We start from the raw sequence: 16,309 nt of genomic DNA, 5'->3' as shown, positions 1-16,309 counted from the left end.
AACACCGGCGCCAATCGCAACCCGCGGGCCGTTGCCGCGCGGGGTGAACCTGCGGCACTTCCCCGAGCGCCAGCGGCCCCGCGCCCCCCGCGTCGGGGCGGGGGAGCCGGCGCGGCCCCGGGGCACCGCGCCGCCTTCCCCTGCCCCTCGGCTCTCACCTGGCCGCGGTCCCGCAGCGTACCGGTTGCGGAGAGGAAAGCTCCGGTTTCCCTCGGTGGGGTTGCAGGGGGCGGGCAAGGCCGCAGGAAGGTGAAGTCGCTCCGGTCGGAGCCGGAGGAGAAGCAGGTGCTGTAGTACTGGGACTGGGAGTCGGTGGGTCGCAAGGTGACCTCCATGTACTTAAGGGTGCCGTCGGAACTGAGCTGGAGCTTGGGGCTGGAGTGTTTGAAGTCCCGGGAGGGCGACTGGCTGAGCCAGCAGCAGCTGCAGTGCGAAGAGGTGGCACGGCCTCTGCGCCGAAGGCACTGGGTGGCCAGGAGGGTGACAGTGGCGAGCGCCACAGTGCTAATGGCTGCCAGGGCGATGATCAGGTAGAGGGTCAGGTCCGGCTTCTCCTTGACACCAGCCAGGAAATCCCGAGGCTTGTAAATCTCCTCCAGGGCTGCCTCCTCCAGGGCCACGGTGATGGTGACAGTGGTGGAGAGCGGTGGGTCACCGTTGTCCGTCACCTGGACAATGAGTTGATGTGTTGCCGCATCAGTGTCCTGGAGGGCACGCACCGTCCGCACCTCCCCAGTGTACAGAGACACACGAAACAAAGAGGGGTCAGTGGACTGCGGCAGCAGTCGGTATGAGAGCCAGGCATTGTGTCCGGCATCTGCGTCCACTGCTGTCACCTTGGTGACCAGGTAGCCTGGTGGGGCAGACAGTGGGACCCTCTGGGGTGTCTGGTCATTGCTATCACTGGCAGGTTGCAGGATGGTAGGGGCATGGTCGTTCTGGTCCAGCACAAAGATGTAGACAGTAACATTGGCATGGAGCGGGGGGTACCCTGAGTCCCACACAGCCACAGAGACCGGCAGAACCTGCAGCAGCTCAAAGTCAAAGGTGCGCTGAGTGTAGAGGTTGCCATTCTCAGGGTTGATGTGGATGAAGGAAGAGGTCGGGGCACCCTGCACTTGGCCACTTTCTATAGAGTAAACAAGACGGGAATTATCCCCTTCATCGGGGTCCGAGGCAGAGACAGTGCACAGCAGGGAGCCAGGTGGGTTGTTCTCTGGGAGGAAGGCATTGTAGGAGGGCTGCAAGAAGCGCGGGGGGTTGTCATTCACGTCAGATATGTTGAGGAGCAGTGTGAGCATTGTGGTGAGGGCAGGCGACCCACCATCCTGGGCGACCAGCTCCACTACATACTGTGAGATGGACTCTCGGTCCAGGGTGTCCCGGGTGACCAGGGAAAAGTGGTTCTGAAGGGACCTGATGGTGAAAGGCAGCACATCAGGAGAGATCTCCAAGCTCACATCCCCGTTGGCTCCTGAGTCTCGGTCACGTACATTGAAGAGCCCCACAACAGTCTCCAGTGGGGTGTCTTCTGGCACCGGGTTCAGCAGGGAGGTGAGCAGCACCTCTGGGGGGTTGTCATTGGCGTCCTCCACTTCCACCTGCAGTACACAGTGGCCCTCCATCTCTGGGATCCCTCCATCATGGGCTCGCACATAAATCTCATAGAAAGGTGATTCCTCAAAGTCCAGGGCCCCACTCACCCGGACCTCGCCACTGTGGGGATCCAGGGTGAAGAGCCTCTGAACGGAGTCAGAGGTGTGAACCCCAAAGGAGTACTGCGTCTCCCCATTGGGGCCCTCATCAGGGTCAGACGCATTGAGCTGGAGGAGCAGGGCACCCACAGGCATGTTTTCTGGCACTTGCACCTTGTACGTGGTGCGGTCAAAGGTGGGTGCATTGTCATTGACGTCCAGGACCAGGACAGTTATTTGTGCCGTACCCGAGCGGGCTGGGCTTCCCCCATCCACAGCTGTTAGTACCAGCTGCAATTCTGGCTGTTCTTCCCGGTCCAGGGCATGCTCCAGCACCAGCTCTGGGAAGAGTTTGCCATCCTGCTGCTGCTTGACCTCCAGGGAGAAGTGGGAGTTGGGGCTCAGCCAGTAGGAGCCCACAGTATTGGTGCCCACATCAGGGTCCTGTGCGCTCTCCAGGGGGAAGCGCGCAGCCATTGAGGCAGACTCAGCAACACGCAGGGTGCGGTGGGCGGTGGGGAAGCTTGGGGAGTTGTCATTCAGGTCCAGGATCTCCACTTCCAGGCGGAAGAGCTGCAGGGGGTTCTCTGTCACCACCTGCACAGACAGCAGGCAGCTCGCAGCTGCTCCACACAGACGTTCCCGGTCCAGCTGCTGGCTCACCACCAGTGCACCACTGTCCAGGTGCACGGCAAAGTGGCGCAGGCTCTCCTCTGAGCCCAGGCGCAGCCTGCGACCTGGCAGCTCCTCCACCTTCAAGCCCAGGTCCCGGGCCACGTTCCCCACCACAGTTCCCACCTCTGACTCCTCAACCACTGAGTAGCGGATCTGCCCGGAGACCCAGCCCCAGCCGCAGACCAAAAACAAACTCAGTACTTGCCATTTCCAGGCGGGTCGCTGGAGGCTGACGCTTTCCATGTCCGTATGCGTCTGGCCCGGGACACAGCAGGCGCTCGGGAGCTGCGAAAAAATCCCTGGGTCTTTCTTCCACAGCTTGGAAAACAGCTCCGGGGCTCCAGCAGGCTGCAGCTCCGGCTGTCAGCCTCCGAGCAGAGGGGGTGGGCTGGGGGAGGGGAACTGAATCACAGCCCCAGCGGGGAGGTGGAAGAGGGGGGAGAAGCAGTTTCCACCCCTCTACCCCCCCCCGCTTCAGATCAGCGCCCAATTGGCCGAGAGTTCCATCCCCTCTCAGCCAGCCGTGGCTCCCCGGAGGTGCGGGAAGCGGGGCCCTGAGCCGGCACCAGTGGGGCTGCCACTCCTGGCCTCCCCTCCAACAGCCTGAGTCACTTGTTCCAACAGCTCCCTTCCCGTTCACAGGGAAAATGCACGTCCTGGCAGCCTGGAAGCTAGGTACAAGTCCTCCCTGTGTGCTCCCCCTTCCACAAGGGTGGCTTCACATCGCGCCCACAGACAAAGGGCAGCTGTCATGAATGCAGGCCAAAGGACTTTTCATGCCCAATGAAAAGGTGCTTGTTAGAGCCCTTAGGTGCCAGGGGCTCTTCTCCCACCCCTTTTCTCCCCCCCCCCCAGCTAATGCTTTGGCCACTGCCCGCACCCCATGATTGCTTCTGTTAGTGAGGCATCACTATCACCAGTACCACCACCAGGCAGGAGACCTCGCACTGAGACAGGGGTGCCCACCCCTGCCAGCCCCCCATCGGTGTTAGAGGCAGAAGGTGGGAAGGCAGAGATGGGTGAGCCATCTAAAGCCAGAACACAGTTCCTCCCCATGTACACCCAGCTGGATGCCCCTTCCTCACCCTGGGACAAAGAAAGGGTCAACCTTCATAGTACCTGAGTCACTGAAAATGCACGGAGCCAGCCAACAAGCCCACTAGACCACCACCAGATCACAACATCAGGTCAGGACATCAGACTGGGAAGGAGGCCCAAGCCTCCCACCTGGCAGACACACGTACCGAAACTCTGTGGCAGACACAGCTTTGCAGCCAAGCAATCTCCCAGAGGGCAAAAGCAGGGGACTCAGCCTCCCCAGAGGGGAGCAGAGCAGTAATTTATCCCTCTCCCTGTCCCAGAGGATGATGGCAAGCTGCAGAGTGTTAGCTCAGTTCACATCCCTGCAGAAGCCTTGTGCAGTCATGCCCTGGCGTTCTGCCCTTGGCACACTCAAGGCCACCCTGACTTCCCTTGGGTGCACACAGACCCTGGGGGGGGCTGGGATCCACAGCGGTGCAGCAGGCAGGGGAGCCAGCTCCTGCCTGGGACCCTACCCATACCCACCACCTGGGCACCAAGGGGATCTGGGGGAACAGGCAAGAGGGGCACCCATATCCGGCACAGTGGACAGTGACAAGGACACCATCCTCCTGGGTGAGGACAGAGGCCGTGGAGGTGCTGCGGCCGAGGGTCCTCCCTCCCCTCTGCAGCCCCTGCCTGCTCATTCCAAGAGCCACGGGGTGGGACCACCCTGCTGCCAGCCAGGGAGTGATGGAGCAAGAAACCTCGCGACTGGTGGAGAACACCGCCCGGGTCCCACCTACTGACTGCTCTAGGGCAGGGGAGAAGGCATTCTTAAAGGGCTAACGCAGCAAAACAATGGACAAGTGGGTTCCCCAGCATTCAGAGATGGATACCTGCTTGGACGTAGTCATTCCCCGAGGGCTTCTGACAGTGCCACCAGCAGGAAGCTGTTGCAATAACCTTGACTCTGGGATGTGCCCTGTCCCCATCCTAGGCAGGGCCCTGGACAGAACAGCTGGGTGACAGACATTGCTGCTGGCAACATGGGGTGCTGCACCCCTGGAAATGGGTTTGGAGCTGCCTCAGCAGAAGCCCCCTGTGAAGACCACATATTCTGGGAGAATACTTTCAGTGTCCTGGGGTGGCTCAGTCACCAAGGGGCAGGAGCAAAGCTCCACATGGGGGATCCTGCTGTTGTTTGGATCTGCCAAAGCCCAGGATGGGGATGGTGGAAAGGCAGGAAGGGTACGAGGTGTCTAGGATAGGGAAGGATATCCCTCCATTCCAGAGGACCAGAGCTCACCCTGTGGTAAGGCTCTGACCCAGATGACCCAGGTAGCTGAGGGATCACTGGAGATCCTGCAGGGCAGGATCCCTCATGGTAGGACATGCCACCTGCCACAGATGGGGCCAGCATCACCCCCCCACACACTGGTTTTGGGCTCTTGCTGTTGCCCTGCAGAGCAAAGAGGTGTGAAGCCTTTGCAGGCTTGCACAGTCCTTGACATTGGGCTGGATCTTCTTTGACCACAAAGACTGAAAATCCAGGACCCAGAGACAGCCCAGCTGATTTATCACTGCCAGTGCCTTTCTAGTGTAGCACTGGGGAGTAGGTGGGAGCCATGGCTAGGACTCAGGCTTACCGCCTGCCTGTTATCACCTCCTTCCATTCCCGCACTCAAATCATTTACTGCCCTCACCCCCAGAGGCATCTTGCCAGGACCCTTTGGTGGAGGGGACATCCTTGTTCCCCAGCTGTAGCACAGTACACACAATGCAGAGGAACACTTGCTCCTGCAGCTGCTGCAGCCATTCCCAGCTGCCACAAATCAGAAGTGCTGAGTCTGAGCAGTGACACAAGAAGGAAAAAAAACCGCATAAAATAATTCTGAGAGGTTTCCGCCTCTGTCTGTGATTCAGCCACAGTGAGCAGGCGGTACACACAGCCCCACACCCATGCGCAGCTTCCGCTGCACCTCACTTCCTTCTGCTCCAAGGAACCTGCCGGTTGCTCCTACTCACAGCCTCCCAGGAAGGGACACATTAGTGGCACCAATCACCTTGGAAACCCATCAGATCCTCCCACACTGCCTCTGCTGGATCCACTACCCAGCCTCAACTCTGAGGATCGAAGCGTTTCTGTAATTGAAAGCTCTCAAATTAAGCTGCACAATTCCCACTGGGGAAGAAGTACAGAAGCTGCCTGCCATGCACAAACGCCTCCCTGGCTGCAATTTGTTCCATCAGGACATTAGACATCACCCGGAGATAGCACATTACAAATCATGCAAGGTTTGTAATAGAGTTGTTAAAACAACACCTGAGTGGAGGATTCATCATCCTGCACAGAGCCATGGTCCAGCTCAGCAGAGCCCTGCAAGCAACTGCGGTAGACTGCAATCCCAACCCACCCCCACCCCAAAGTGAACATCACCACGAAACTTCCACGGAAACAAAACCAGAGCCATCAGGAGTCAAACATTAAGTGAGACACGGATGGGAGGGACTGCTCTGTGGCCACAGTCTGTCAAACAGAGGAACCAGCATCATCCTTCAGCTTTGCATACTACACTGTGGGAAGCAGTGCCCCAATCCCCCACTGGCAGCTGGTAGCTCCCAGCCCCACTTGCACCACTACCTCCCCAGCCCACACTGGGGCACGACGCAGACAGGCTGTGTTCCCCCACCAGTGCTCCCCTCAGCTATCATTTTGCAAAGGGAAGGAAATACCATTAGCAGCAAACTTTTTGCCAAAGATTTGCAAGTAACTGTGAGCTCATCTCAGCCTCTGCCGGTTACTCATGCAAGGTGTATCCAAAACTGCATCCAAAAGACATGTGTTCGCTAACCAGACAAACTGATTCACTCGATCCTGCTCGCCACAGTGCAAACATCATCAACATTCAGGATAGCATCTTTGACTCTGAAGAAGACCTGTTCAGCTAAAGCTGACCATTCTTTAGAGGCATGGCATGACTGGATATTCCCCCCAATCCCAATCCGTTACAATATGCATATGGCACAAATGAACCATGACTCTGTCCTGCACTGGGACATGCCAAGAAGGAGCTACATTACCTCAGCAGGGGTGGGAAGCCGGCTAGCCATGCCCACAGTCTGGTGGTACAGCCCTGGTTCACCATTCCTCATGGTGCTCTGGCGGCTGCCCAGGGGGCTGGAAGTGAAGGGCTTTTTACACAGGAGATCACTCTGGCGAGAGTCCGTGGTGAGATAGACCTGGTGGTAGAAGTTGGGTGGTGTGAAGCCGCCCCGCACAGCATCAATGTGGTGGAATGGCCCTGGTGCCCTGTACAGGGTGCTTCTGGAGCTGTTGAAGAGCTCCTTTGAATATTTCCACTTGTAGCACTTGAATACGCCCACTGACACTATGGTGATGAAGAAAGCTGCAGACACCAAAATCACAGCCAGGATGAGATAGAAAGTCACATGCCTCGTGGGATCACTGGCGGGTGCCACATCAGTGAGGTCAGTGAGCATCTCCTTGACCATCTCAGCCACAGAGATGGACACAGTGGCACTGGCAGACAGTACAGGCTCCCCATGGTCTTTCAGCAGGATGACTAGTGTGTGCTGGGGAGCATCATCCTCCCGGAGCTGGCGGGCTGTGAAGATCTCCCCGCTGTGCAGCCCAACTGAGAAGAGGCTGGGGTCAGTGGCCTGCAACAGGGTATAGGAGATCCAGGCATTGTACCCTGCGTCCGCATCTACAGCCACCACCTTGGTGACCATGTGTCCCGCAGGAGTGCCTGGTGCCACCACATCAGTATAGGTGGCAGTGGTATTGGCGTGAGGGTACAGCACAGTTGGGACATTGTCATTGAGGTCAGTGACAAACACACTGACTGAGACATTAGTGGCCAAAGGCGGAGAGCCACTGTCCTGGACCTGCACCATCATCCTGAACTCCACCTGGTCCTCATGGTCCAGGGAGATGAGCAGGTAGAGGGTGCCATTCTCCCGGTTGATGGAGAAGAGGTGGCCTACAATAGGGTCAGCCTGCAAGATGGTATAGGAGAGATGGGCGTTGCGCCCAAGGTCTGGGTCTGTGGCACTCACATTAAGGATGGGGATGCCAGGCACGTTGTTCTCCAGCACGTAGACATCGTAGGAGTCCTGGGAAGACTTGGGCACATTGTCATTGACATCTGACACCTGCACCAGGATCTGTTTTACTGCAGACAAGGGTGGTGAGCCCGAGTCCCTGGCTGTGATAGTGATGTTATATTCTGATTCTTTTTCCCGGTCCAGAGCTGCTTTTGTTTTCAAAGTGTAGTAATTTTTGAGGGAGGAGCTGAGCATGAACGGTATCCCAGGGGAAATGAAGCAGTTCACCAGACCGTTATCATGGGAGTCCAAGTCTGTTACACTCAGCAGAGCTACAACTGTCCCTGGGGCTGCATCTTCAGGCACAGGGCTGTACACAGAGGTCACTGTCACCTCTGGAGCATTGTCATTCACATCCACAATTTCCACCAGCACTTTGCAATGAGCGACACCAGGAACGGCACCCTTGTCTTTAGCCTGTAAGTAAATCTCATACAGCTTCGTTTCTTCATAGTCCAACCGCCCCTTGATCCTCAACTCCCCCGTGGCCGAATCCAGACCAAAGAGTTCTCGTACCTTGGCAGGTGTGTGGCTGCTGAAGGAATAGACAATGTCTCCATTGGGCCCCTCATCCAGATCATATGCACTGATCCTGGCGACCAGGGTACCACTGGGTGTGTTCTCCCTCACACTTGCCTTGTAGGTGGATTGGTTAAAGACTGGGGCGTTATCGTTGGCATCCACGACGTCAATGCGGATCTGCACGTGTGCTGACCGTGGCGGGCTGCCTCCATCCAGCGCAGTCAAGACCAAGTGCAGCTCCCGTTGCTCCTCCCTGTCCAGCTCCTTCTCTAGCACCAGCTCCGCGTACTTGCTGCCATCCACCCTCGTCTGCACATCGAGCGCAAAGTGCGGGTTGGCACTGAGCTGGTAGGTCTGCAAAGAGTTAATCCCCACATCGGGGTCTTGCGCGCTCTCTAGCGGGAAGCGCGCCCCGGCCGACACCGACTCGCTGATTTCCAGCCTCGCCTGGCTGCTGGGAAAAACCGGGTCGTTGTCATTGATGTCCTGGATCTCCACGGCGCCGCTGTACAGCTCCAGCGGGTTTTCCACCACGATCTCAAAGCTGAGGGAGCAGGGAGAGAGAGCGCCGCAGAGCTCCTCCCGATCTATCCGCTCGCTCACCAGCAGTGCGCCGCTCTTCAGATCCACCCCGAAGTACTTCTTGTTGCCGCCGGACACCACCCGCAGCCGGCGTTCCGGCAGCCGCCCGAGGTCCAGCGCCAGGTCGGCTACCACGTTCCCCACCGCGGAGCCTCTCCGCGCCTCCTCGGGAATCGCATAGCGAATCGCGGCGGAAACCCAGTCGGAAACGCCGAACAAAAGCAGGAGGCTCAGTATCTGCCCCGTCGTCACCCCGCGGCTCCTTACAGCAACGCCGTTCATCGCACAGGACGGCCGCGCTCTCCGCTTCGCCCCCCCGCCCCGGCTAGAAATCCTCAGCTCGCCCCGTCATGCCGCTGCCCAGCGCGGCCCGGAAAGCGGAGACCGGCCGGGAGACGGGCATTGCTCTGCGGGCTCCGCGGTGACTCACTCCCAGGCTCTCTCTGAGCCCGTCTGCGCCTCATTCCGGCTCCGAGCGGGGCCGGGCCGCCAGATTCCCCCCCGCTCCATCATTGGCCGACAGCGGCACACACAGTCCCGGTCAATAACTGCACGGAGAGCAGGGCTGCCGGAGCCCCGCCGCAGGGCAGCCGCCCGCCGAACACAGACGGGAGGGAGCGCGGGGGCCCTGGCCCGAGGGCAGCTGGGCTCAAGCCGGCTGACCCCGAAGGGAGAGCACAGCCCTGTGAGAAACCCAGCTAATAGGGACAGCCGGGTTGGGAGAGCGCGGGAAGAGCCAGGGTAGATCGAGCACGGATACTGCATGTGCGGGCCGGAAGGTGCAGGGCTTGGCGGAGAGGATGATGTCCAACGGGGCGATGGGGAAACGGGGGGTCCCGGGAAAACCTCGTCCGGAAGAGGCAGCAGGAGCAAGAAGGGGAGGCGGAGCGGGCGGGAGGAGGGGTAGGGAGGTTCTGCTGGGCACGCAGGGTGGAGGGGAGAGCCAGCCCCGGCCAGACGCACCAGCTCTGACTTTTTCTCGGAACCTTCGGGATGCCGATCCTCCCACCCAACTGCTTGGTCAGCCCCTTCCTGACATCCCACGACGTCGTGCCTCTGTGTGCCACCAGAGCAGTGTCGTCGGCAAAACCACACGGATTTCGTGCTGCCGAGTTCCGAGCAGCTCCTGCCGCAGGGTTCCCACGAGCATCGGCCCTCCTGATCCCCACCGCCCCCGCTGTCACGACAGGCATCTTCCCCGACAAATCGTAGAAATCTTGTTTTAATACTTCCTCCTGCTCTTGCCACCTCCCAGCTTGCTGTCCAGTACCTGTTTCCACCAGCCAGACGCAGGGAAATCACGGTCTGTGATGTGCTGGTTCGCCGGGCGCAGGAGCGGCTCCCGTTCTTGTGCAGCAACAGCCTGGCTGGTCACGGGACCACGTAGACGACGGCACCGGCAGTGCCTGGGCGAGAAAGAACCAGCTCCCGGACTGCCTGCCTGCGTTTGGGGTTGTTCCTGTCAACAACTCGTGATACGTCGGTTTCCGACGTTTTGAGTGCCCTTACGGATAAAACTACCGCATTTTATTCAGCATTCGTTATCCGCCACCTACGCAACTGCTCAGCTCTCACGGTGCAACGGGAAAGGACAAAGGAAGCTTGAGAACTGAGCGCCAGGAGCCCTGTTAAAACCCGGCTGTGGCCGAGAAACAGAGCGTCCAGGTGTCTTCCCACAGCCGAGACTGATAACGAAGGGACACAATGTCTGGGAAAGAAACCGGAATGGAAATTCCGGATTAGCGTTCATTCGCTTATCAAGAGAAACAAGGCTCGACATGCCCTGCAGAACTGGCTCGGAAATGTTGCGGCTGATTATCTGTTATCCCGCTGCGTTTTGTGGCTGAGGGCGTTGTGGAAGGGCTGCAAATCACCCGCACCAACGTGGGACACACGACACCCCCCAGAGCGACAGGGACCTCGACTCTGGCTAGTGTCCTCGCTCTGCACAGTCCTGTTAACTGCCGTGAGCACAAGGGATCCACCCAGAGAAGCAGTATTTCTGCGTTTATATGGAGAGTCAACAATATCAGACGGGCACAGTCTCTCCTCTCTACATGCTCAGCTATTTCCTACCGAATAATCGTTGCCAAAAGATAAACCATATCAGCACTACTTACCATTATTATCACAAGCCCACAGAATGTGATAAAAGTATAGGCTTCACACCGATAAGATCCAATGTTAGTAATCTGTTTGTATTTTAATATAATTTAATTCTGGAGTAATTTAAAGACTGGAGAAGGAAAACGGTATGCTTTACCCACCATAGCTGCATCCTGCACGTAAGTACATGTTATGCCTCTGTGTCCATTGTGGAGCATTTCTGTAACAGACCGTGTCTACAGGCTCACAGTTCTGGGAACAGATTTATTTTCTCATACGCCTTTATGCAACCAAATCCCAATTACCTTTCTTTCTTACATATAATCTTAAAAACAAAAATATCCATGGCTTTCTTGGAGATAAATCTTGAAACAGTCTTCAGTCACTTATTTTCTCTGAAATAAGCTCTGTGTCTTTTTCCCAGCCACTGCCTATTTCGTGTCTTTCCTAAACTCTGCTTACTGAACAATTTCTCTAACATGCACATTGCAATTCTTAAGGTGTTTATTTTCATATGAGTACACACGCAACCCGTATTCAGAGTACCTTGTCCACTTAATCCCAGCAGTATTAGGACTGACAAGCAGAGGAAAGGCAAGTACAGCGAAGAGATCCTGGGAAAGGCATGGAAGACCGAACATTTCCATCTCCCATATTTTGACTGACCTGGAGACGTTATGTCTCCTTCACTTTGGTGGGAAGACCGAATATTGAAGGTGACGCATCGGAACTCCTGAAAGCATTAGTTGCAGGGAGAAGAGTATAAACGTGCAACAGCAATGGGGAAAGGCGCCTTTCCCTTGCACTGAGAATTCCTTCGGGGACGGGTTCAAGCCAAACCCCAGCCAGAGCCACTCACTCTGGCACTATTCCCAGCTCCACCGGTGCTCCAGAGGAGTCTGTGGCAGCAGTGGGCCCTGTGCGCTCTCTGCTCGGCTCCAGGCTCGGAGCTAAATGAAGCACCAGCCCCAGCTCCCCACACGGAGGAGATATGTTAAGTCATGGATGTATGCAACATCTTCCTTTTGAGGGGTTCAGAGTATGAAAAGAACGGAGCTGGAAGGGAAAACAGAGGTCTACAGAGTCGCTGCCATCACTGAGTGAATAGGCCGGGACAGATCACACATTATTACCATAGGAAAGCATTTAAATCTGGCAGAAACACTGAATGATGCAGTCATTAACCAGGACAAAATTATTGTCTCAGCTGCGGACCCCACGACACTTTTGCCCCTGCTCCAACCCATATCCACACTACCACCCTGGCTCGGTGAAACTTGCAGCTGGAGCAGGGCAGACAGACAATACGGAAAACACAGCGTCGCTCCTCGGGGCACAACCGACAATTCGCGGATGAGACTGGGCAGTAGAAAGGAAGAGTCAAGATCACACACACGCACCCCTACCCTCGAGATACCGAGCAGTGCGCCGGTGGGCGACGTTGAGCTCTGCCAGGTGCCCAACGATTCCCGACAGCAGAACGGGGAAGAAGAAAATTCACGCAAGTCCACAAGGCGGAGCCCGAGGACAGCGGCTCACCTGCGCCGAGCTCTCTGGGCTGGGAGCGTCCTTCCCGGAGTCAGTGCCTGAGCCGGGTTCCCCGGCCAGGAGACGGTCAGACAACGCTGCCGCCCCTGGTCTCAGAAATGTGAAGTCCTTATGGGCCGACTCGGAGGCTAAACACACCTCGTAGGAATAGGGCAAGGGCAGCGTGCTGCTGCAGTAGCGATACGGTGCTTTTGAGCTCAGGCTGGAATACAGTTCCTTCTCAGAAGTTATAAAAACGGGAGATCTCCTCGACCGTCGGCACTTAAAGAACAATATCAAAATGACTGTCAAAACGAATAACAAGGACACGACAGTGAGAGCCACTACAAGAATCACGTTTAGATCAGACGTCAGCTCAGACACAGCCTCTCTGTCTCTCAGCTCCGGCAGCGCCTCCTGCAAGCTCTCGGCCAGCACCACGTGCAGCGTGGCCGTGGCCGACAGCGCCGGCTGCCCGTGGTCCTTCACCACCGCCACCAGCCGCTGCTTCGCCGCGTCCCTCTCCGACACGGCCCGCGCCGTCCGCACCTCGCCGCTGTGCAGCCCCACGCGGAACAGCGCCGGCTCCGGCGCCTGCACCAGCTCGTACGACAGCCACGCGTTGCGCCCCGCGTCCGCGTCCACCGCCACCACCTTGGCCACCAGGTACCCGGCCTCGGCCGACCGCGGCACCACCTCGAACGGCGCCGCCCCCGCGCCCGCCCCCGCCGCCGCCCCCGCCGCCGGCCACAGCACCCGCGGCGCGTTGTCGTTGCGGTCCAGCACGAAGACGCGCACCGTCGCCGTCGAGCTCCGCGCCGGCGACCCGCCGTCCTGCGCCCGCACCGCCACCGCGAACTCGCGGCACTGCTCGTAGTCGAAGGAGCGCTGCGCGAACAGCGCGCCCGTCTCCGCCTCCACCGACACGTACGGCGACGCGCCCGCGCTGCCGCCCGCCAGCCAGTAGCTCACGCGCCCGTTGGCGCCCGCGTCCGCGTCCCGCGCGCGCACGCGCACCACCGGCGCGCCCGCCGCGTTGTTCTCCGCCACGTAGGCGCTGTAGGCGGCCTCCTCGAACACCGGCGCGTTGTCGTTCACGTCCGACACCTCCAGCACCAGCGCCGCGCGGCTGGAGAGCGCCGGGCTGCCCCGGTCCCTGGCCACCACCGTCACGCGGTGCTCGGACGCCAGCTCCCGGTCCAGCGCGCTCGCCGTCACCACCTTATACGAGCTGCCCGACGATGCCACGATCGACAGGGGCGCCTCGCCCGACAGCTCGCACGACACCTGACCGTTCTCGCCGGAGTCCGGGTCGCGCACTTTCACCAGGGCCACCACCGTGCCGGCCGGCGCGTCCTCGGGCACCGGGCTCGACACCGACAACACCGTGATTTCGGGCGCGTTGTCGTTCTCGTCCGACAGGTCGATCTGCACTTCGCAGTGACCCGTGAGTCCGCCGCCGTCCCTCGCCTCCAGGCTGAAGCTGTATTTGCTCTTCTCCTCGAAATCGAGGGGCCCCGCCGTCCTGACCTCGCCGCTGTTGCTGTCGACAGCGAACAACGCGCGGACGCCGTCCGCGACGTTGCCGAAGGAGTAGGAGACCCGCCCGTTGGAGCCCGCGTCCGCGTCCGTGGCTCGCACCCGCAGCACCAGCGACCCCGCCGGCAGATTCTCCCGCACTCGCGCCTCGTAGACGCTTTTACCGAACACGGGCGCGTTGTCGTTGGCGTCCGTCACGTTGACGCGAACCTGGACGGTCCCGGACCTCACGGGGTCCCCCCCATCCACTGCCGTCAGCACCAGCACAAAGGAGCTCTGCTTCTCACGGTCCAGTGCTCTCTCCAGCACTAATTCCGGCTGCTTGCTTCCACCCGGGTTCTCCCTCACGGCCAGAGCGAAGGACGGGTTGCTGGTGAGCTGGTAAGTCAGCAGCGAGTTGCTGCCCACGTCCGTGTCTCGGGCCATCTCCAGCGGAAAACGAGCCCCGGGAAGCGTCAATTCAGTGATCTCGAGGTCCAGAGCAGCCTTGCTGAAGGCCGGGGAATTGTCGTTGACGTCCTGGATGGCCACCTCGACGTGGAAAACGTTGAGCGGGTTCTGCACGAGCGCCTCGAAGCTGACGGAGCAGGACGCCGACTCGCCGCACATCTCCTCCCGGTCCAGCCTCTCGCTCACGTAGAGGTTCCCGGTCTCCCCGCTCACCGAGAAGTATTGCTTCTCGGCGCCGAGCCGCAGCTTGCGTGCGGGCAGGTCCGCCGGGCTCAGCCCCAGGTCCCGCGCCAGCGGCCCCACCAGCGAGCCTCTGCCCAGCTCCTCGGGGATGGCGTAGCGGATCCGCTCCGCCGCCGCCCGGCACCACAAGCACAGCAGCAAAGCGGGCAGCAGCACTCGCCCGGCCGCTCGCCGCCGGCTCTGCCTCTGCCGGCCCGCCATTCTCGGCAGCGCTCGCCGCGCTCCTCCCTCCTGCCGCTGCCCTCCCGCCCTTCCGGCCACTCTCCGCAGCGAGCGCAGGGGCCGCCGGACGGCAGCGATCTCGGCGCCGCCTCGGACGCCGCTGCTCCCCGCGCCGCGCCGCCGCTCGCCGCTGCTGCCCGCGCCGATGCCGAGAACGGCCGGCGCCCTGCGAGCGACCAGCCTGCGGGGGCAGGTCGCTGCGGCGGCTCCGGCGCCGCTCCGCGTCGGCCAACAGCGGCACCCGGAGGCGCCGCGACGCCACTGCAGCCGGCTGATGGCGGGCGGTGTTTCTCTCTCCGCTCCGAGTCGCACTTTCAGCAGCCGCCGGGAGTCGGCGCCATCGGCTACTGAAAACAGCGATTAAAAGCGCAATTCACGTTTCAGATCGGCGAGTTTTCTCACACCCCCCGACGGCAAACAAGCAGCTCTGTTCAGTACTGGATATGAAGAGTCTGGCTGAGGAACGTGTTGCCGAGGAGTGGTGGAGCACGCAGACTTCGTACAGGGGAGCACAGGTGAGTACAGGTAAGTACAAACAGTACAAATGTCTGACATATTCCAGCATCTTCTGCTATTGTTGCAGGTTGTCTTTCCTCAACTCTTTCATGTCGTTTCTGAGAAGCAGTGCCTACAAAGCATTTCAGAGGAGATGCTATTATAGAAACGAAGCACCAGACCCACCATTTTCCTTGAGGAGATTCCTGATTATACTGTTTTATTTTATATACCTCTCTGAGTGACTAAGACTGGGAGAAAATGGCAAGCCTTATTCTCTACAACAGCAGTATCAATATATGCTCCTAGTTTTACAAATCATAGAGATCATCACTACTTCCAGCTCCAGACCTGTTAAACATTTCTTCAAAATTGCTTCTTTCAGTGAATGGGGTAAGTAAGCAGACAGGAGAACGTGGATGGGCAGCAAAAAAGGTACCCATTATCCCAGGATTCTTCAATTACCAGTGCGCTATTCTGATAATTGTAAAAAGGAGTGCTATACTCCTCCGTGGTGATGCCCGAGGTGTGTGCAACATGTCAGCTGTTTCTCCCAGGACAGTCAAGAGACTTGTAGAAAAAAAGACAGGAAAAGAAATCACAAGAAGACAAGTCAGAAGGGCAATACTAGAGAAGGCAATTTACCCACAACACAAAGATAGCGACATGTATTTTGCACCAACAATACACAGAACACTCCAGTCATTGGGTGGTCTGAAAATGGAAATTATAAAATCATCTTGAGTACAACACCTATGAAAAAGTACTTGATCCTCCTCAGTGCTTGTTTGTATGATAACGCCATCTCTCAGCAACAATCAAAGGAAATCACGGAATGCAAGGCTCTCTGCAACCAACAAATCTTCTATTGCTCCAAACAAGTGATGCTTCCATGGATGACTGCTGTGCCCGTTCACAGGATCCTGGTGATAACTCAGTCCCCGGTTATGCCACTCTTGCCACTCCCTTAAAAGATATGAAAATGCAGACTACAGGACTCAGTTTCTCCTTCACAAGCGTCTTCCACTGTAGCAGTCATTAGCAAACAATTGCTCGGCCACAATATTGCTGTGAGAACAGACTCTTCCTCGCCAACAAGACCG

At 58.3% G+C, this 16,309-nt stretch overlaps 1 protein-coding gene across 5 annotated transcripts in view; it reads right to left on the bottom strand.

Moving 5' to 3' along the window:
- Positions 1-16,309, bottom strand: part of LOC104048657 (protocadherin gamma-C5-like) — a 54,026-nt gene that overhangs the window by 27,382 nt on the left and 10,335 nt on the right. The window contains exon 1 of one of the 5 annotated variants that reach the window (XM_064458831.1): positions 14,007-15,064. The exons of 2 other annotated variants lie outside the window; for them this stretch is intronic. In XM_064458831.1, coding sequence (XP_064314901.1) covers positions 14,007-14,690 — 684 coding nt within the window. In that variant the 5' untranslated portion in view covers positions 14,691-15,064. Of the gene's footprint in view, positions 1-158; positions 3,194-6,473; positions 9,107-14,006; positions 15,065-16,309 lie in introns of those variants that run through there. 2 more of the 5 variants (XM_064458826.1, XM_064458824.1) reach the window with 2 other exon arrangements.

The sequence above is a fragment of the Phalacrocorax carbo genome, chromosome 8 (assembly GCF_963921805.1).
Source record: "Phalacrocorax carbo chromosome 8, bPhaCar2.1, whole genome shotgun sequence".
Lineage (NCBI taxonomy): Eukaryota > Metazoa > Chordata > Aves > Suliformes > Phalacrocoracidae > Phalacrocorax > Phalacrocorax carbo.
This window is presented reverse-complemented; position numbering and strand designations above follow the sequence as displayed.